The 17,656-nt window shown below is 45.9% G+C and overlaps 1 protein-coding gene across 1 annotated transcript in view; it reads right to left on the bottom strand.

The window, feature by feature from the left end:
* GATD1 (glutamine amidotransferase class 1 domain containing 1) overlaps nucleotides 1-16,042 on the bottom strand; it is a 47,328-nt gene extending 31,286 nt beyond the window's left edge. Inside the window, exons 1-4 of the mRNA XM_063944778.1 lie at nucleotides 15,844-16,042; nucleotides 12,870-12,946; nucleotides 11,126-11,231; nucleotides 10,470-10,577 (exon numbers count right to left, since the gene is read on the bottom strand). Of these exons, the coding sequence (XP_063800848.1) occupies nucleotides 10,470-10,577; nucleotides 11,126-11,231; nucleotides 12,870-12,946; nucleotides 15,844-15,934 (382 nt within the window). The 5' untranslated portion in view covers nucleotides 15,935-16,042. The remainder of the gene's footprint in view (nucleotides 1-10,469; nucleotides 10,578-11,125; nucleotides 11,232-12,869; nucleotides 12,947-15,843) is intronic.
* Nucleotides 16,043-17,656: the final 1,614 nt, after the last annotated feature.

Here is a 17,656-nt window from a genome sequence, read left to right as displayed (position 1 = left end):
ATTCACGGCTGCTTCTTCCATAAAAATAGCAGCCTGTTTGCTATGTGCAAAATGGGATTTTTGCTCTCTAGATACCAATGAAAGATCATCCTCCAACGCATCAGCCCAGGCTGCCATTGCTTTTGCCATTCAGGCTGAAGCCATGCTGGTCTTATTATTGCCCCAGACCAGAAAAAAAATGGTTTCTACAAAACCATCTATTTTCCTATCCGTGACATCATTTAATGATGTTGAAGGCAGAGGTAATGTAGATTTTCGCACCAATCGGATGAAATACGTATCTACTTTGGGAGCCACCTCCCTATTTAAACAGTCCCCAGCAGGAAGAAGATAATGGGAATGTAACCCAATCCTCTTGCATAATTTCAGTCAGCTGTTCTGACCCAGGAAACTCAGTCCTAACTGTTTTGGGACGTTTAAACACAGGTGCCTTAGATTTTTCCAAAGGCTCTGCTGCCTCCTCTAAGGATAGAATGGCTTTCATAGCACTAATTAACTCAGGTATGTCCACTGAGCTGTGGCCTTCATCCTCAATTCTGTATGCAGACCCGGAGTGCGATGAGTCCTCATCCTCAGACAGGTCCTCATCTGAAACATGTGTAGACTGAAGATGTTGTTTCATGTCTATGCGATTTACTTACCACCAGCTATAAAGCCTGTTTTTGTTGAGAGGCTGCAGTTTCCTGTACTGGATGCGATAAACCCCAGGTGGAATGTTGCATGTAAGAGTTAATAGGGTAACCTATTCCTGGTATAGGAGCCGGCATTATCCGCTCAGCTATACTGGATAATGTCTGTGCAAAAGTAGCCCATGGTGGTTCAACTTGAACCTGTGCCTGCCTTGGATTATTCAAGAGGCTTTGGTGAAAGCTAAAACATTTTGCACATAATCCAGTTTGAACCAGATCCTGAGAGGTTGACCCAGTTTTACAAGACAAACATGAAATGAATGTAGGTGCTGCTGTGAAGAATGTATCCTCACACTTGCCTCTCAGACATGATAAATAAAATCACACACCTGTACAGTGTTTAATACACAATTTGTGACTGCAATCACTTTAAAATTTGTTAAAGTGACATACAATTCGATCCCTCCCTTGCACCAGCATTGAGGATCGGAATACACAGAAACTGACAGAATTATAGTAAAGTCAGCAATCACACTAGCAATCAGTCACAGGTTATACATTAGTATAATAAGCACATAATCAACTACAGATACATTTCAAGTATGTAGGAGAAACATATTACTGCATTACCTTATATAGGAGTTTAACCGTATTCAGTCGCACAGTGAAAGAAACAGCAGCAATAGTTTACAGACTCATATGCATCAGGCACTTATCCAACTATTCATACTCAAAGGTAGATAGAGACTTGGAGGCTAATTCAGACCTGATCGCTAGGCTGCGTTTTCATACGGCGGGCGATCAGGTCTAAACTGCGCATGCGTATGCAATGCGCAGGCGCGTCGCACAGGTACAAAGCAGATTGTGTGAAGGATCCATCTGCACAGGCGTTTGCAAGGAGATTGACAGGAAGAAGGCATTTGTGGGTGGCAACTGACCGTTTTCTGGGAGTGTTTGAAAAACGCAGGCGTGTCCATGCGTGTGCAGGGAGGGTTCCTGACGTCAATTCCGGTCCCGGACAGGTTGATGCGATTGCAGCGGCTGAGTAAGTCCTGGGCTGCGCAGAGACTGCACAAGATCTGTTCATACAGCGCTGCTACACATGCGTTCGCACACTTGCACAGCTAAAATATACTCCCCCTGTAGGTGGCGACTATCTGTTCGCAGCAGTGCAAAAATCACCTGCTAGCGATCAGGTCTGAATTGGGCCCTTAGTGCTGTATCACCCAGCTCAGGAGAGTGGGATACAGGGAGACTTCATCCTGCTTCCAGGACCGATCAATACGTTAGTGAACGCTGAGTGGATCCAGACGCGATTAGTGTACACAACCGCCCCGTCAACTCGGAGGAAACTGATCATGAACCGGGGCATGCGACCCAGGGAGTGTCTTACCCCCACTGCCGACATCAACCCTAGGGATCGCGGCCTCATACTACCCCTGGAGCCTATGATCTGAGGCCTAGCGCTGGTGCACCCAGAGTGGCAGCCGCGTCAGCGACTGTTCGGTAGTCTCCTTCCTGAAACAGTGCAGCTGTGTCTCACGTTTCCCCTACTAAGCGGAACCGATGCCTTACCTTCTCCCCGTGCTCCGGCCACAGCCTGGTAACATCTGTTGGACTTGCTAGTATATCCTACACAGACGCCCGCCGAAACAGCACTGTCGCAACTCGGCGTGGAGTTGTTGGAGAAACTCTTTCTAATGTACGTAAAAGATGCTTTTTAGAAAGATTGCTCAAAAAAATTAGTAAGAATATAAAAAAAAAAAAAAAAAAAAGCTTATGGCTGCTAAAAACCAGCAGCCCATTGACCATGGTCCGGCTTCTGCCGCACCAAACCAAAAACTGATTTGTCTGAGCCAGGAGGCGGGGATATAGGGAGGGGCCGTTGCATTCTGGGAGGCCAAAAGCTTTGATCGTTTGGTGCCAATCCGCTGTCGCTACCTCATATCCCAATGTTATCCTGTGGATAACCCGTGGACCCTGCAGGAGAAAAAAAAAAAAAACTATATAAATCCCTTCCATGCGGGGGGACACCCAGCATAGGGCTAGTCTGCCTGGCGAGCGCAGTTACTCCTGACCAGCGCAGCTCCTGCGGCTGGCCGGGAGAACCTCTTTTGCTGCCCCGGGTCGCAGCGGCTGCGTGTGACGTCACGCAGCCGCCGCGGCCCGCCCCCACCAACGATCCGGCCATGCCTGCGTTGGCCGGACCGCGCCCCCTAAACGGCGGCTAAGCGCCGCCGTCCAGCGACCGCCTCTGCCAACGATGGCTGGCATGCGCAGGCGCACTGCGGCGCAGTTCCGACCCGATCGCTGCGATGAACTGAAGCGAGCGATCGGGACGGAATGACCCCCAATATGAGGCAAGCTCTGTAAACCATCAATTTCTTTCTGTATACATAGTAACAGGACAATGAACATGAAAGCCTAGCTGCATGCATGTTGACAAGTACAATAGCTATGATTACATTATTGACGGATCAGTGGTTTCTTGTAGTTACATTTGCATGCAATTGGCTATTGGCGTTTGTTTTTTTTATAGAGAATGTGTTACGTCCCACGCCCGGGAGTTCAATTTATGTATACTGTAGGGTTGGGTATGGGTGACTGGCGGTTGGGATACTGCCAGTCCCCATACAGACGCCAGGATCCAGTTGTTTAGATTGCCAGTGGGGGAGGGGGGGGGGGGGGGAGAAAGAGTGGAATGAAGCTGCGCTCGCCACTGGTTCTATTCGCACTCTATGGGTGTCGTGGACACCCACGAGTGGGAATAGTCCCTGTCAGCTGGCATGCCAACAGTCTGGCTTTCAACCGGGCGGGAATCCGGCATCGGTATAGTGACTGGCGGTCTCCTGATAGCCGGTCACGTAACTGCATCCCATACTGTATAATAGAGATCTTTCCCTTCCTGCAATGTCTGCCTGAATGGCTCTGCCTGCTCTTGCAGCTGAGAAGTCAGAGTCTACTTAATGGCTTTGAGCACATCTAGGTAAGAAATGGGAGGATTCAGGAAGCTCTTCATTAGAGGAGAAGGAGGACAGAGGCTACAGAAATCTGCCTGGGAAGAAGGTGCAGCAACCATATTGGGGTCCCCCATCTTCTTCTCTGAGCACTGGCAATTGGTGGGCATAGAAGGGGAGAAATACTTCTCCATATAGGAGAAACACGATTCCCGGCGAGTGTGACAAAGTGCCTCTCAGTGGAGACGAGAATTGGTATTGTAATCTGCTCCCCGCCATGACCACCACAAGTTCTGCATCTTTTCATGTTAATACTTACCATGTCACGTATTTCACATTCTGCCAGCTATATAGTATCTTTTTAATTGGCCTAATACTTTCACAACGATTGTATGCATGTGGACTAGTCTCTATTAAAAGACAGCTCTTTCACAGTATATTATTATTCTAGAAATAGATGTTCATGCCCAAACCATTTGCACACCAACCTTAGAACCACTGCATCAGATCACTACTACAGAGGGAGCCATACATCACTAAAGAGAAATACAGGCACTCCGCTGAACGCAGCAAATGACTGGAGAGTCCACTGGAGGAACCACCACTAGTGAGTGATCATTGGTAAAGGAGTGAGTTAAGTTAATTTCCTATTTTTTCCTGTTTTATGTAACATCCAAGCAGAAGGGTAATACAGAGGTCAGTGTAACTGGCCAATACACATCAGCATTTGGTGAGAAGGATGCCAGTAGCACATTAAGCTGATTATTGAAGACACAACAAGTTAGAACTGCTGGAGAAGAACTTTATAGGTTTACGTTTCACTGATATTTGGAATGGGATGCAGTCAGGATGTCGGCACTATCACCACAGTGATAGAGTGTCAATGCTGACACAGAGATCCAGACATGGGTGTAATGCTACAGCATTTTAACCGGGTGTATTATAACTTTAAACATGTTGCTTACCGGAATGTTTACAGTTATAACACCCGCATGGTTACAATGCTCTAAGTAGCATTACAACAGTGTCGGGGTTATCAGTGCCGACAGTGTGAGGTCGACTTACTCGCTGTGGATATAGTGAGTATTGACTTCCCATGCAGAATCCGTCCGGAACTCTAGCAAGTCTTATTGCTAAATTAGAATTTCCTTTTGTTTGTTTCTAGAATTTCCATTGGAAAAGACAGTTGTGCCCATCACCCAGACTGCATATGAACGCCACAAAAAATAAGAATTTACTTACCGATAATTCTATTTCTCGTAGTCCGTAGTGGATGCTGGGGACTCCGTAAGGACCATGGGGAATAGCGGCTCCGCAGGAGACTGGGCACAAAAGTAAAGCTTTAGAACTACCTGGTGTGCACTGGCTCCTCCCCCTATGACCCTCCTCCAAGCCTCAGTTAGGATACTGTGCCCGGACGAGCGTACACAATAAGGAAGGATTTTGAATCCCGGGTAAGACTCATACCAGCCACACCAATCACACCATATAACTTGTGCTCTAAACCCAGTTAACAGCATGATAACAGAGGAGCCTCTAGAAAAGATGGCTCACTACAGCAATAACCCGATTTTTTGGTAACAATAACTATGTACCAGTATTGCAGACAATCCGCACTTGGGATGGGCGCCCAGCATCCACTACGGACTACGAGAAATAGAATTATCGGTAAGTAAATTCTTATTTTCTCTAACGTCCTAAGTGGATGCTGGGGACTCCGTAAGGACCATGGGGATTATACCAAAGCTCCCAAACGGGCGGGAGAGTGCGGATGACTCTGCAGCACCAAATGAGAGAACTCCCGGTCCTCCTCAGCCAGGGTATCAAATTTGTAGAATTTTACAAACGTATTTGCTCCTGACCAAGTAGCTGCTCGGCAAAGTTGTAAAGCCGAGACTCCTCGGGCAGTCGCCCAAGATGAGCCCACCTTCCGTGTGGAATGGGCTTTTACAGATTTTGGCTGTGGCAGGCCTGCCACAGAATGTGCAAGCTGAATTGTACTACAAATCCAACGAGCAATAGTCTGCTTAGAAGCAGGAGCACCCAGCTTGTTGGGTGCATACAGAATAAACAAACGAGTCAGATTTTCTGACTCCAGCCGTCCTGGAAACCTATATTTCCAGGGCTCTGACAACGTCTAGCAACTTGGAGTCCTCCAAGTCCCTAGTAGCCGCAGGCACCACAATAGGTTGATTCAGGTGAAACGCTGAAAACCACCTTAGGGAGAAACTGAGGACAAGTCCTCAATTCCGCCCTGTCCGAATGGAAAATCAGATGAGGGCTTTTACAGGATAAAGCCGCCAATTCTGACACGCACCTGGCCCAGGCCAGGGCCAACAGCATGACCACTTTCCATGTGAGATATTTTAACTCCACATATTTAAGTGGTTCAAACCAATGTGACTTTTGGAACCCAAAAACTACATTTAGATCCCAAGGTGCCACTGGAGGCACAAAAGGAGGCTGTATATACAGTACCCCTTTCACAAACGTCTGAACTTCAGGGACTGAAGCTAGTTCTTTTTGGAAGAAAATTGACAGGGCCGAAATTTGAACCTTAATGGACCCCCATTTCAGGCCCATAGACACTCCTGTTTGCAGGAAATGTAGGAATCGACCTAGTTGAAAATTCCTCCGTCGGGGCCTTACTGGCCTCGCACCACGCAACATATTTTCGCCAAATGCGGTGATAATGTTTTGCGGTTATATCTTTCCTGGCTTTGATCAGGATAGGGATGACTTCATCTGGAATGCCTTTTTCCTTCAGGATCCGGCGTTCAACCGCCCTGCCGTTAAACGCAGCCGCGGTAAGTCTTGGAACAGACAGGGTCCTTACTGGAGCAGGTCCCTTCTTAGAGGTAGAGGCCACGGATCCTCCGTGAGCATCTCTTGAAGTTCCGGTTACCAAGTCCTTCTTGGCCAATCCGGAGCCACGAATATAGTGCTTACTCCTCTACATCTTATAATTCTCAGTACCTTGGTCATGAGAGGCAGAGGAGGGAACACATACACTGACTGGTACACCCACTGTGTTACCAGAGCGTCCACAGCTATTGCCTGAGGGTCCCTTGACCTGGCGCAATACTTGTCGAGTTTTATAAACATGTGGAAGACTTCTGGGTGAAGTCCCCACTCTCCCGGGTGGAGGTCGTGTCTGCTGAGGAAGTCTGCTTCCCAGTTGTCCACTCCCGGAATGAATACTGCTGACAGTGCTATCACATGATTTTCCGCCCAGCGAAGAATCCTTGCAGCTTCTGCCATTGCCCTTCTGCTTCTTGTGTCACCCTGTCTGTTTACGTGGGTGACTGCCGTGATGTTGTCCGAATGGATCAACTCCGGGTGACCTTGAAGCAGAGGTCTTGCTGAGCTTAGAGCATTGTAAATGGCCCTTAGCTTCAGGATATTTATGTGAAGTGATGTCTCCAGGCTTGACCATAAGCTCTGGAAATTCCTTCCCTGTGTGACTGCTCCCCAGCCTCGCAGGCTGGCATCCGTGGTCACCAGGACCCAGTCCTGAATGTGCGGCCCTCTAGAAGATGAGCACTCTGCAACCACCACAGGAGAGACACCCTTGTGCTTGGTGACAGGGTTATCCGCTGATGCATCTGAAGATGCGACCCAGACCATTTGTCCAGCAGGTCCCACTGGAAAGTTCTTGCGTGGAATCTGCCGCATGGGATTGCTTCATATGAAGCCACCATTTTTTCCAGAACCATCTCATTGATGTACTGAGACTTGGCTCGGTTATAGGAGGTTCCCGACTAGCTCGGATAACTCCCTGACTTTCTCCTCCGGGAGAAACACCTTTTTCTGAACTGTGTCCAGGATCATCCCTAAGAACAGAAGACGAGTCGTCGGAATCAGCTGCGATTTTGGAATATTGAGAATCCAATCGTGCTGCCGCAACACTACCTGAGATAGTGCTACACCGACCTCCAACTGTTCCCTGGATCTTACCCTTATCAGGGAATCGTCCAAGTAAGGGATAACTAAAATTCCCTTCCTTTGAAGGAGTATCATCATTTCGGCCATTACCTTGGTAAAGACCCGGGGTGCCGTGGACCATCCATACGGCAGCGTCTGAAACTGATAGTGACAGTTCTGTACCATAAACCTGAGGTACCCTTGGTGAGAAGGGTAAATTGGGACATGAAGGTAAGCATCCTTGATGTATCGAGACATCATGTAGTCCTCTTCTTCCAGGTTCGCAATCACTGCTCTGTATGTAAGTGTTCAAAGATTTTAGATTTAGAATCGGTCTCACCGAGCCGTCCGGCTTCGGTACCACAACAGTGTGGAATAATACCCCGTTCCCTGTTGCAGGAGGGGTACCTTGATTATCACCTGCTGGGAATACAGCTTGTGAATGGCTTCCAAAACTGTCTCCCTGTCAGAAGGAGACATCGGTAAAGCCGACTTTAGGAAACGGCGAGGGGGAGACGTCTCGAATTCCAATTTGTACCCCTGAGATATCACCTGAAGGATCCAGGGGTCTACTTGCGAGTGAGCCCACTGCGCGCTGAAATTCATTGAGACGGGCCCCCACCGTGCCTGATTCTGCTTGTAAAGCCCCAGCGTCATACTGAGGGCTTGGCAGAGGCGGGAGAGGGTTTCTGTTCCTGGGAACTGGCTGATTTCTGCAGCCTTTTTCCTCTCCCTCTGTCACGGGGCAGAAATGAGGAACCTTTTGCCCGCTTGCCCACGAAAAGACTGCGCCTGATAATACGGCATCTTCTCATGTTGAGAGGCGACCTGGGGTACAAACGTGGATTTCCCAGCTGTTGCCGTGGCCACCAGGTCTGAAAGACCGACCCCAAATAACTCCTCCCCTTAATAAGGCAATACTTCCAAATGTCGTTTGGAATCCGCATCACCTGACCACTGTCGTGTCCATAACCCTCTACTGGTAGAAATGGACAACGCACTTAGACTTGATGCCAGTCGGCAAATATTCCGCTGTGCATCACGCATATATAGAAATGCATCTTTTAAATGCTCTATAGGCAATAATATACTGTCCCTATCTAGGGTATCAATATTTTCAGTCAGGGAATCCGACCACGCCAACCCAGCACTGCACATCCAGGCTGAGGCGATTGCTGGTCGCAGTATAACACCAGTATGTGTGTAAATACCTTTTAGGATGCCCTCCTGCTTTCTATCAGCAGGATCCTTAAGGGCGGCCATCTCAGGAGAGGGTAGAGCCCTTGTTCTTACAAGCGTGTGAGCGCTTTATCCACCCTAGGGGGTGTTTCCCAACGCACCCTAACCTCTGGCGGGAAAGGATATAATGCCAATAACATTTTAGAAATTATCAGTTGTTATCGGGGGAAAACCACGCATCATCACACACCTCATTTAATTTCTCAGATTCAGGAAAACTACAGGTAGTTTTTCCTCACCGAACATAATACCCCTTTTTGGTGGTACTCGTATTATCAGAAATGTGTTAACATTTTTCATTGCCTCAATCATGTAACGTGTGGCCCTACTGGAAGTCACATTTGTCTCTTCACCGTCGACACTGGAGTCAGTATCCGTGTCGGCGTCTATATCTGCCATCTGAGGTAACGGGCGCTTTAGAGCCCCTGACGGCCTATGAGACGTCTGGACAGGCACAAGCTGAGTAGCCGGCTGTCTCATGTCAACCACTGTCTTTTATACAGAGCTGACACTGTTACGTAATTCCTTCCAACAGTTCATCCACTCAGGTGTCGACCCCCTAGGGGGTGACATCACTATTACAGGCAATCTGCTCCGTCTCCACATCATTTTTCTCCTCATACATGTCGACACAATCGTACCGACACACAGCACACACACAGGGAATGCTCTGATAGAGGACAGGACCCCACTAGCCCTTTGGGGAGACAGAGGGAGAGTTTGCCAGCACACACCAGAGCGCTATATATATATACAGGGATAACCTTATATAAGTGTTTTTCCCCTTATAGCTGCTGTGTCTTTAATACTGCGCGTAATTAGTGCCCCCCTTCTCTTTTTTAACCCTTTCTGTAGTGTAGTGACTGCAGGGGAGAGCCAGGGAGCTTCCCTCCAACGGAGCTGTGAGGGAAAATGGCGCCAGTGTGCTGAGGAGATAGGCTCCGCCCCCTTATCGGCGGCCTTATCTCCCGTTTTTCTATGTATTCTGGCAGGGGTTAAATTCATCCATATAGCCCAGGAGCTATATGTGATGCATTTTTTGCCATCCAAGGTGTTTTTATTGCGTCTCAGGGCGCCCCCCCCCCCAGCGCCCTGCACCCTCAGTGACCGGAGTGTGAAGTGTGCTGAGAGCAATGGCGCACAGCTGCAGTGCTGTGCGCTACCTTGTTGAAGACAGGACGTCTTCTGCCGCCGATTTTCCGGACCTCTTCTGTCTTCTGGCTCTGTAAGGGGGCCGGCGGCGCGGCTCTGGGACCCATCCATGGCTGGGCCTGTGATCGTCCCTCTGGAGCGAATGTCCAGTAGCCTAAGAAGCCCAATCCACTCTGCACGCAGGTGAGTTCGCTTCTTCTCCCCTTAGTCCCTCGATGCAGTGAGCCTGTTGCCAGCAGGTCTCACTGAAAATAGAAAACCTAAAACTAAACTTTTCACTAAGCAGCTCAGGAGAGCCACCTAGTGTGCACCCTTCTCGTTCGGGCACAAAAATCTAACTGAGGCTTGGAGGAGGGTCATAGGGGGAGGAGCCAGTGCACACCAGGTAGTTCTAAAGCTTTACTTTTGTGCCCAGTCTCCTGCGGAGCCGCTATTCCCCATGGTCCTTACGGAGTCCCCAGCATCCACTTAGGACGTTAGAGAAATTAGGCTATCCAAATAGCACAATGTTCAAACCTCACTCTAAGACAGAGGGGTAATTTTTCTGTTACTGCTGCTTCTGTCTTACTCTTTTCTGCTTTGAAGTTCTGCAAGATCCTCGCCAGATAACCGCTGTTTGCCAAGTCAGTCATAGCACCCGGGCAATGTGGGATTAGAAGTGCATGGTACCGAGAGCCTAGGGTGAAGAAGGTAAAGAAAACATGAACTGTACATGTGTAACGGTGGCTTTGCTCATCAGTCACCTTTCTATGCAGTAGACAGTAGGGTTTACGTGGTCTGCATGAAACATTAATAGCTCATTGACATCACAGCAGTCCCGTGGCATCAACATAGCAAGAAAAAATTGACTGTGCAGGTAGCCCAACATTAACTATATCGGTGGTGCCGGGCTCCGGCCAAATCGCATAGTCAATGTCAGGTGCTATGCACATCGCACAGTGTGTACGCACCTTTAGGCAGAGGTTCTGAAACGTGGTCCTCAAGGCAGTCCAATGGTCCAGATGGTTAAATCAAATTGACTGAGCTGCTAATTAAGTCAGCTGTGGCCAAGCATGTATATACTTAAAACCTGGACCATTGGGGTGCCTTGCAGACCGCATTTGAAAACCTCTGACGTAAGATATAACAACTTCAAATAGAACGGTCACATAACATTGCTAATGTGCCACACTGACGGACAGTTCTGCTGGCCAGATACTCTATCACAGCAGGCTTGCAGCTCACCATCTATGGACTCCAATCTTGCTGGATTGGCATATGGCTTCAACTGGAAATCCTGGAACCATCTTGTGTCTATTTCATTGACACCTACAAAATCTAAAGCCTTTCCCTGAAAGAGAAAAGTTACTGAAGATAAACATAAGTGTTCACTTTTTTCAATTTGAGTACATTTTCCATACCTGCCAGTTTTAACTATGTTATTGTACAATCAGACTAGGCAGTTCAGATGTTCTCCAATACATATATGAAATTATTTTCGCTGCAAATCCATAGGTTGCGTATAGTTAAAATAAACAGGTTTAGGACCTATTTACAACAGTACAATCAATTGCATAATGCACACAGTGTGATTCACCCAAAATATAAATATAATAAATTAGAGCAAATTTTAAAGATTACAGAAAAATAATTTCTTCTTGAAAAAAAAACAACAAACGCAAATTACATCACTGAGGTGAAAGGTCACTGGCTTTAAAACTATAGATAATAGGATTCAAACTTAACATATTAAGTAATATAAAAATATTGAATTAAGTGTATTGATAATTAAACATATTTTGTTATTTCTCAAAGAAAAATACATAACAATAAAGATACAAAAGGGAAGTAGCGCATTATGACTGAATGGATTTCACTATTATACTTACACTAATGTCAAACTGGCCGATAAACTTCTGATGGCATACCTGAATGTACTTCGGAACCCTAACATTTTATATTTAGGAAAGTGTTCTACACCAGAGTGCAGGTACCTTGTATTGCATGCAAAATCTTAAATGAGAAAGAGCTAAACTGCAGCTCTATATTATATATATATTAGGTCAGGCATGTCCAAACTGCGGCCCTCCAGCTGTTGAGAAACTACACATCCTAGCATGCCCTGTCACAACTTTTGCATTCTCTGACAGCAAAACGGTGTCAGGGCATGCTGGGATATGTAGTTTCACAACGGATCCGGTCTGAAGATCGACAGTGTCTAGGTCGACAATGTTTAGGTCGAGCACTATAGGTCGACAGTCACTAGGTCGACATGGATGGAAGGTCGGCAGGGTTTCTAGGTCGACATGTGCTAGGTCGACAGGTCTAAAGGTCGACATGAGTTTTTCACATTTTTTTGGGGGGGGGGGATTTTTTCATACTTAACGATCCACGTGGACTACTATTGGAACGGTAAAGTGTGCCGAGCGAAGCGGTAGTGGAGCGAAGGCACCATGCCCGAAGCATGGCGAGCGAAGCGAGCCATGCGAGGGGACGCGGTGCACTAATTTGGGATCCCGGTCACTTTACGAAGAAAACGACACAAAAAAAAATAAAAAATCCTCATGTCGACCTTTAGACCTGTCGACCTAGCACATATCGACCTAGAAACCCTGTCGACCTTCCATCCATGTCGACCTAGTGACTGTCGACCTATAGTGGTCGACCTAAACATTGTCGACCTAGATACGGTCGATAAAACGAACCACACCCAGTTTGGACATGCCTGCTTTAGGTTGTAGAATGCTATACTTTTCTATGCTGAAACACTTGCCGAAACACTATTGTGACGTCACTCTCATGCCGCACCTATACGGAGTAAACTGGGATAAATAACTCACCTAAAAGGTTTGTTGTAGAGCAATTAATTTACCTTAACCTAATTCAACAAATATATATCCTGGTCAGGTTGACATCAGTTCATTCATGTGAAAAGATTTTACATTTTTATCCTCAAGCCTATTTTTATGGCAACATTATTATAACTCACCCCCGGAGAAGCCACTTGGAGATTAAATGCTGAGCTCGCAAGAGTGAAGGTCTGCAGGAATGATGGCGCGGAGACACCTGATCACAAATGTGTACCAGATAAATGTTACTAATCAGAAGAATTAGCAACAGTATTAGTAAACTTAATAACCTTTGGAACATAAATTGCTCTTTTACGCTGTTTTGCAAGGACAACTTATCTTTACTAAATTCAGCTGTTGTAGAACTACAAGTTGTAGCATGCCCTGCCAGAACTAGTAGTCAAACAACTAGAGCAGGTATTCCCAACCACGGTCCTCAAGGCACACCAACAGTGCAGGTTTTAGGGATATCCAGGCCCCAGCACAGATGGTTAAATCAAAATAACTAAGGTACTAATTAAGTCACCTGTGTTCAAGCCTGGATATCACTAAAGCCTGCACTGCTGGTGTGCCTTGAGGACCGCGGTTGGGAATGCCTGAACTAGAGCCATACGGACACTGGCTCCGGTCCCAGTGGCGCATCTGGACCCTGCAAGGCCGGTTAGGCATCAGGGTCCACCTAACACCGCGATGGGATCATAAGCCATTGACTGTCTTTCTTTTCTTCCCAGGCACAGCTCGCATTCCCACTCTCATCTGTCCTCCGCTCACAGATGAGATCAGACAGCAGATGGGAATAGCTAACTAGAGTGTCCACTGCTTCTTCCTTCATTTTTCACAAGTACTATATACATTCTCCTTGTATATGGCAATAACCCCACATGCTCCTAGGGGCTAAAAGTGGCAGATATTTGCTTTTTTTCTTGGGGACTTTTGACATACTTCTAATGTTCCCATTTGGCCACTTATAGGGGGTCTTCATTTACATCATGACCATATACTAAATACAGTGTCAATTAATTCCTGCTTGATTTTGTTGGACATATGCAAATTTGCTGCATGCTTCTGCATAATAACAGTGGTCACCACCATTAAAAACACCTAAACTGCTCCAGGTATTACACCTAGAAGCCACTCCATTTGATACTGTTATTGCTGAGGCCTTCGTACTGGTCACATAAACAAGTGGATACATATTTTCAGGTTGTTACATCTGTGCTTTACCAAAGTGGAATGGTTACATTTGAACTGATTTGTATACGAGGTGCCCAGCAATATGGAAGGGTAGTCATAAATGTTCTATCTTAGTGAATGGTTACACTTGAATTAAGACTTGATGAGTTTTTTGACAATATGGAAGAGGAATCAATGTGTTCACTATTATTGTGATTTTGCTATACAGGTTGAGTATCCCATATCCAAATATTCCGAAATACGGACTTTTTTGAGTGAGATAGTGAAACGTTTGTTTTTTGATGGCTCAATGTACACAAACTTTGTTTAATACACAAAGTTATTAAAAATATTGTATTAAATGACCTTAGGCTGTGTGTATAAGGTGTATATGAAACATAAATTAATTGTGTGAATGTATACACACTTTGTTTAATGCACAAAGTTATAAAAAATATTGTCTAAAATAACCTTCAGGCTGTGTATATAAAGGTGTATATGTAACATAAATGCATTCTGTGCTTATATTTAGGTCCCATCACCATGATATCTCATTATGGTATGCAATTATTCCAAAATACGGAAAAATATGATATCCAAAATACTTCTGGTCCCAAGCATTTTGGATAAGGGATACTCAACCTGTATCAACATTGGAGACACAACAAAGGAGATATGCCGATCTAACGATTAACAACATATTATAAATGCCGTCTACTAGAACATAGACAGATTACTGTCTTTTGAGTTATGTCTAAGAAAGACACTGAAGTTTAACGAACAGATCTTAAACATAACTCAAAAGACAGTAATCTGTCTGGGTTCTAGCTGGCGGCATTCATAATACGTTGTAGATCGTTAGATCCTATAACTGAGTAAGATCTATTCGTCAAACTTGAGTGTCTTTCTTAAACATAACTCAAAAGACAGTAATCTAAGAAAGACACTCAAGTTTAACGAATAGATCTTACTCAGTTATAGGATCTAACGATCTACAACGTATTATGAATGCCGCCTGCTAGAACCCAGACAGAATACGGTCTTCTAAGTTATGTTTGAGAAAGACACTAAAGTTGAACGAATAGATCTTACTCAGATATATTTTTGCCACAAGGACGAATACCACGTCCAGCATCATACCTGTAGGGGAATTCATTAATCAGTATTTGAATTATATACCCCATTTATTTTATAGTCTAATATTGAATAATAAAAGCTACGTTTTAACTTTGAACAAACATTTCATTATTATATAAACATTATACAAAAGAGTGCTCCAAACAAAGGAATTTTCTTTCCTCGGTGAGTTGTGGGTCCTACCGAATACCTGTTACATTATTCCTGGAGCACCTCCAACATAACGGATAGGCATTTATTGGGCTCTATTTATGGTTAGTTGGTTACTGCTAATTAATTGTTACATTGCAGTCTGGTGCGGGATAAATTCTAGTTGATCTTAACAGTCTTACCATACTATCTCTTTAAACCATGACACTCATGAACTATACAGGTTCTGTGGCTGGCTGACATCAACCTGGATTTAATCAGTCACAGAACCTGTCATTCATGAGTGTCACGGTTTAAAAGTTATGGTAAGCCTATCTCTTCATGACTTATTTAACAAAAAAAAAAAAAAAAAAAGGCCTTTTTTTTTTTTTTTAACTCTATACAGAAGTGTCTTGGGTATACTATAATCCAATTAGCCATGAGGTATAAATGTCACCTCCTAGCTGCTTCTATGTAGCCACTTGTTGCTGTATAACAGCATGTGTGCTACAGCAGTGTGAGCAGGATGTAAAGGACCCCTATACGCGAGACACATCATGCTACATTGCAGCTGCTACAGGGATATATGCAAGTTACACACACACAGGTCATTTGTGCAGGCGGTGTGAGTCACATGACCCAGCGGCAATCACATGATCAGGCCCACTGTCTCACCTCCAGTCACCGCGCTGGCCACGATCAGGCAGCTGGGCTTGGTGAGGCGGTCAGTGACCCCCCCGGGTCCCGCGGCACCCTGCTTCTTCATCGGGGAATAGAAATCGGATTCAGGGCCCAGGGAACACGCAGGATATGGTTGCACGCATGCGCGAGAGAAAAAAAAATGTCACTAGACTGTAGTGTCAATAAAGATTGTTGGAATAAAGAGCGCGTCAGTATGGTGTCACGTGATTAGACCAGCCAGTGAGCGGCACCAATTACACAGCGCCCCGTGTCTGCCTTATATAGGCCATTCGGCCATTGTAAGAGTGACCTGTGCTCTAGATCCCCTTTAGTTTCAGTAACTGAAGAGGAACTAGACTATTTATTATAAGCCCTCTATTTCCCCTTTTGTTTATGTACGTTTTCACGGAAGGGGAACTAGACACTATTAAAGTAGGGACTAGAGCCCCTTCTGTTTCAGTAACTGAAGAGGAATTAGATTATTTATTATAAACCCTGTTTTTCCCCTTCTGTTTATGTACGTTTTTGCCCCCTGCTGTTCAGATGCAGAATTAGAAGTGGATCTAGCTCATTGTCTATAAAAACAATAATTCCACTTCAGTTAATGTTACAGCTACATTTACTGTACGGGAAATAACATGCGCCGCCTACAGGTCAGGAATGGAATTAGAAGTGGATCTAGCTCATTGTTTATAAAAACAATAATTCCACTTCAGTTAATGTTACAGCTACATTTACTGTACGGGAAATAACATACGCCGCCTACAGGTCAGGAATGGAATTAGAAGTGGATCTAGCTCATTGTTTATAAAAACAATAATTCCGATGGACTTCCGGTGGGCGGAGCATCGAGATGGCCGCGTTTTAGTCCTTACTCCGTCTCCCCTCTACAGAATCCTACACCATCCTTCTTTAAAACTGCTGATTAGCAGATACAAATCCTATTGTAACCTGTGGGAAGGATAGCCCTACACAACAAGCTGCATATTGGGAACAACGGAAAAGTATTTCCACCGGAATCTAGCCCGCAAAGCTTGGGCCTCTATGTGACCTTGTGGCGAGGAAAGCAGCCATTATTTGCTCTGACTCTCATCCAGCGTTGCCTTTATATGGCACATTGGTCATACCTTTGGGAAAGCAACAGAGTTCTCTGATTATCTTTCCGTTTGGTGGCGGGGCCGACGTAGTGTAAGCAGAGACCGGGACCTGGTGCAGAAAAGCAGCCATTATTTGCTCTGACTCTCATCCAGCGTTGCCTTTATATGGCACATTGGTCATACCTTTGGGAAAGCAACGGAGTTCTCTGATTATCTTTCCGTTTGGTGGCGGAGCCGACGTAGTGTAAGCAGAGACCGGGACCTGGTGCAGAACAACGGGCGGCACCCGAGACAACTGCTCCCTGACTCCATCCCCTGGATCTATAGCGGCTGCTGTGCTGATTATCTCTGACGAGCAGAGAGAGGGGACGGAAAATCTCCTACCTTTGTTGAAGTCTCCGGAGGCGACCTCTGACAAACTCCCCGTGACTCCTCATACGGTGAAAGCGCGTCAGCGCTCCGGTAAGGTTGGACCACCCCGGGGACACAGCTTTGACCTGCTGATTTACTGAAGCCCGATCAGACATACTGTTAGAGCGGCCGCAGGGACCCGCTGATTTGTCACGACAACCCAAGTGGGACCCGAGAGACCTGTGCCCTGCTTTCACCTCCACCGACTGTATCGACTGGGACCAGCCTGCTGATTACCCCGGTTGGTGTCCGGTCCTTGAATATGCTTTTGCTGCTGGAGATCCTGAAGGTGACACGGC

The sequence above is a fragment of the Pseudophryne corroboree genome, chromosome 11 (assembly GCF_028390025.1).
Source record: "Pseudophryne corroboree isolate aPseCor3 chromosome 11, aPseCor3.hap2, whole genome shotgun sequence".
In the NCBI taxonomy this organism is placed as follows: domain Eukaryota; kingdom Metazoa; phylum Chordata; class Amphibia; order Anura; family Myobatrachidae; genus Pseudophryne; species Pseudophryne corroboree.
The sequence above is the reverse complement of the archived record's forward strand: the minus strand, read 5'-3'. Positions and strand labels throughout refer to the sequence as shown.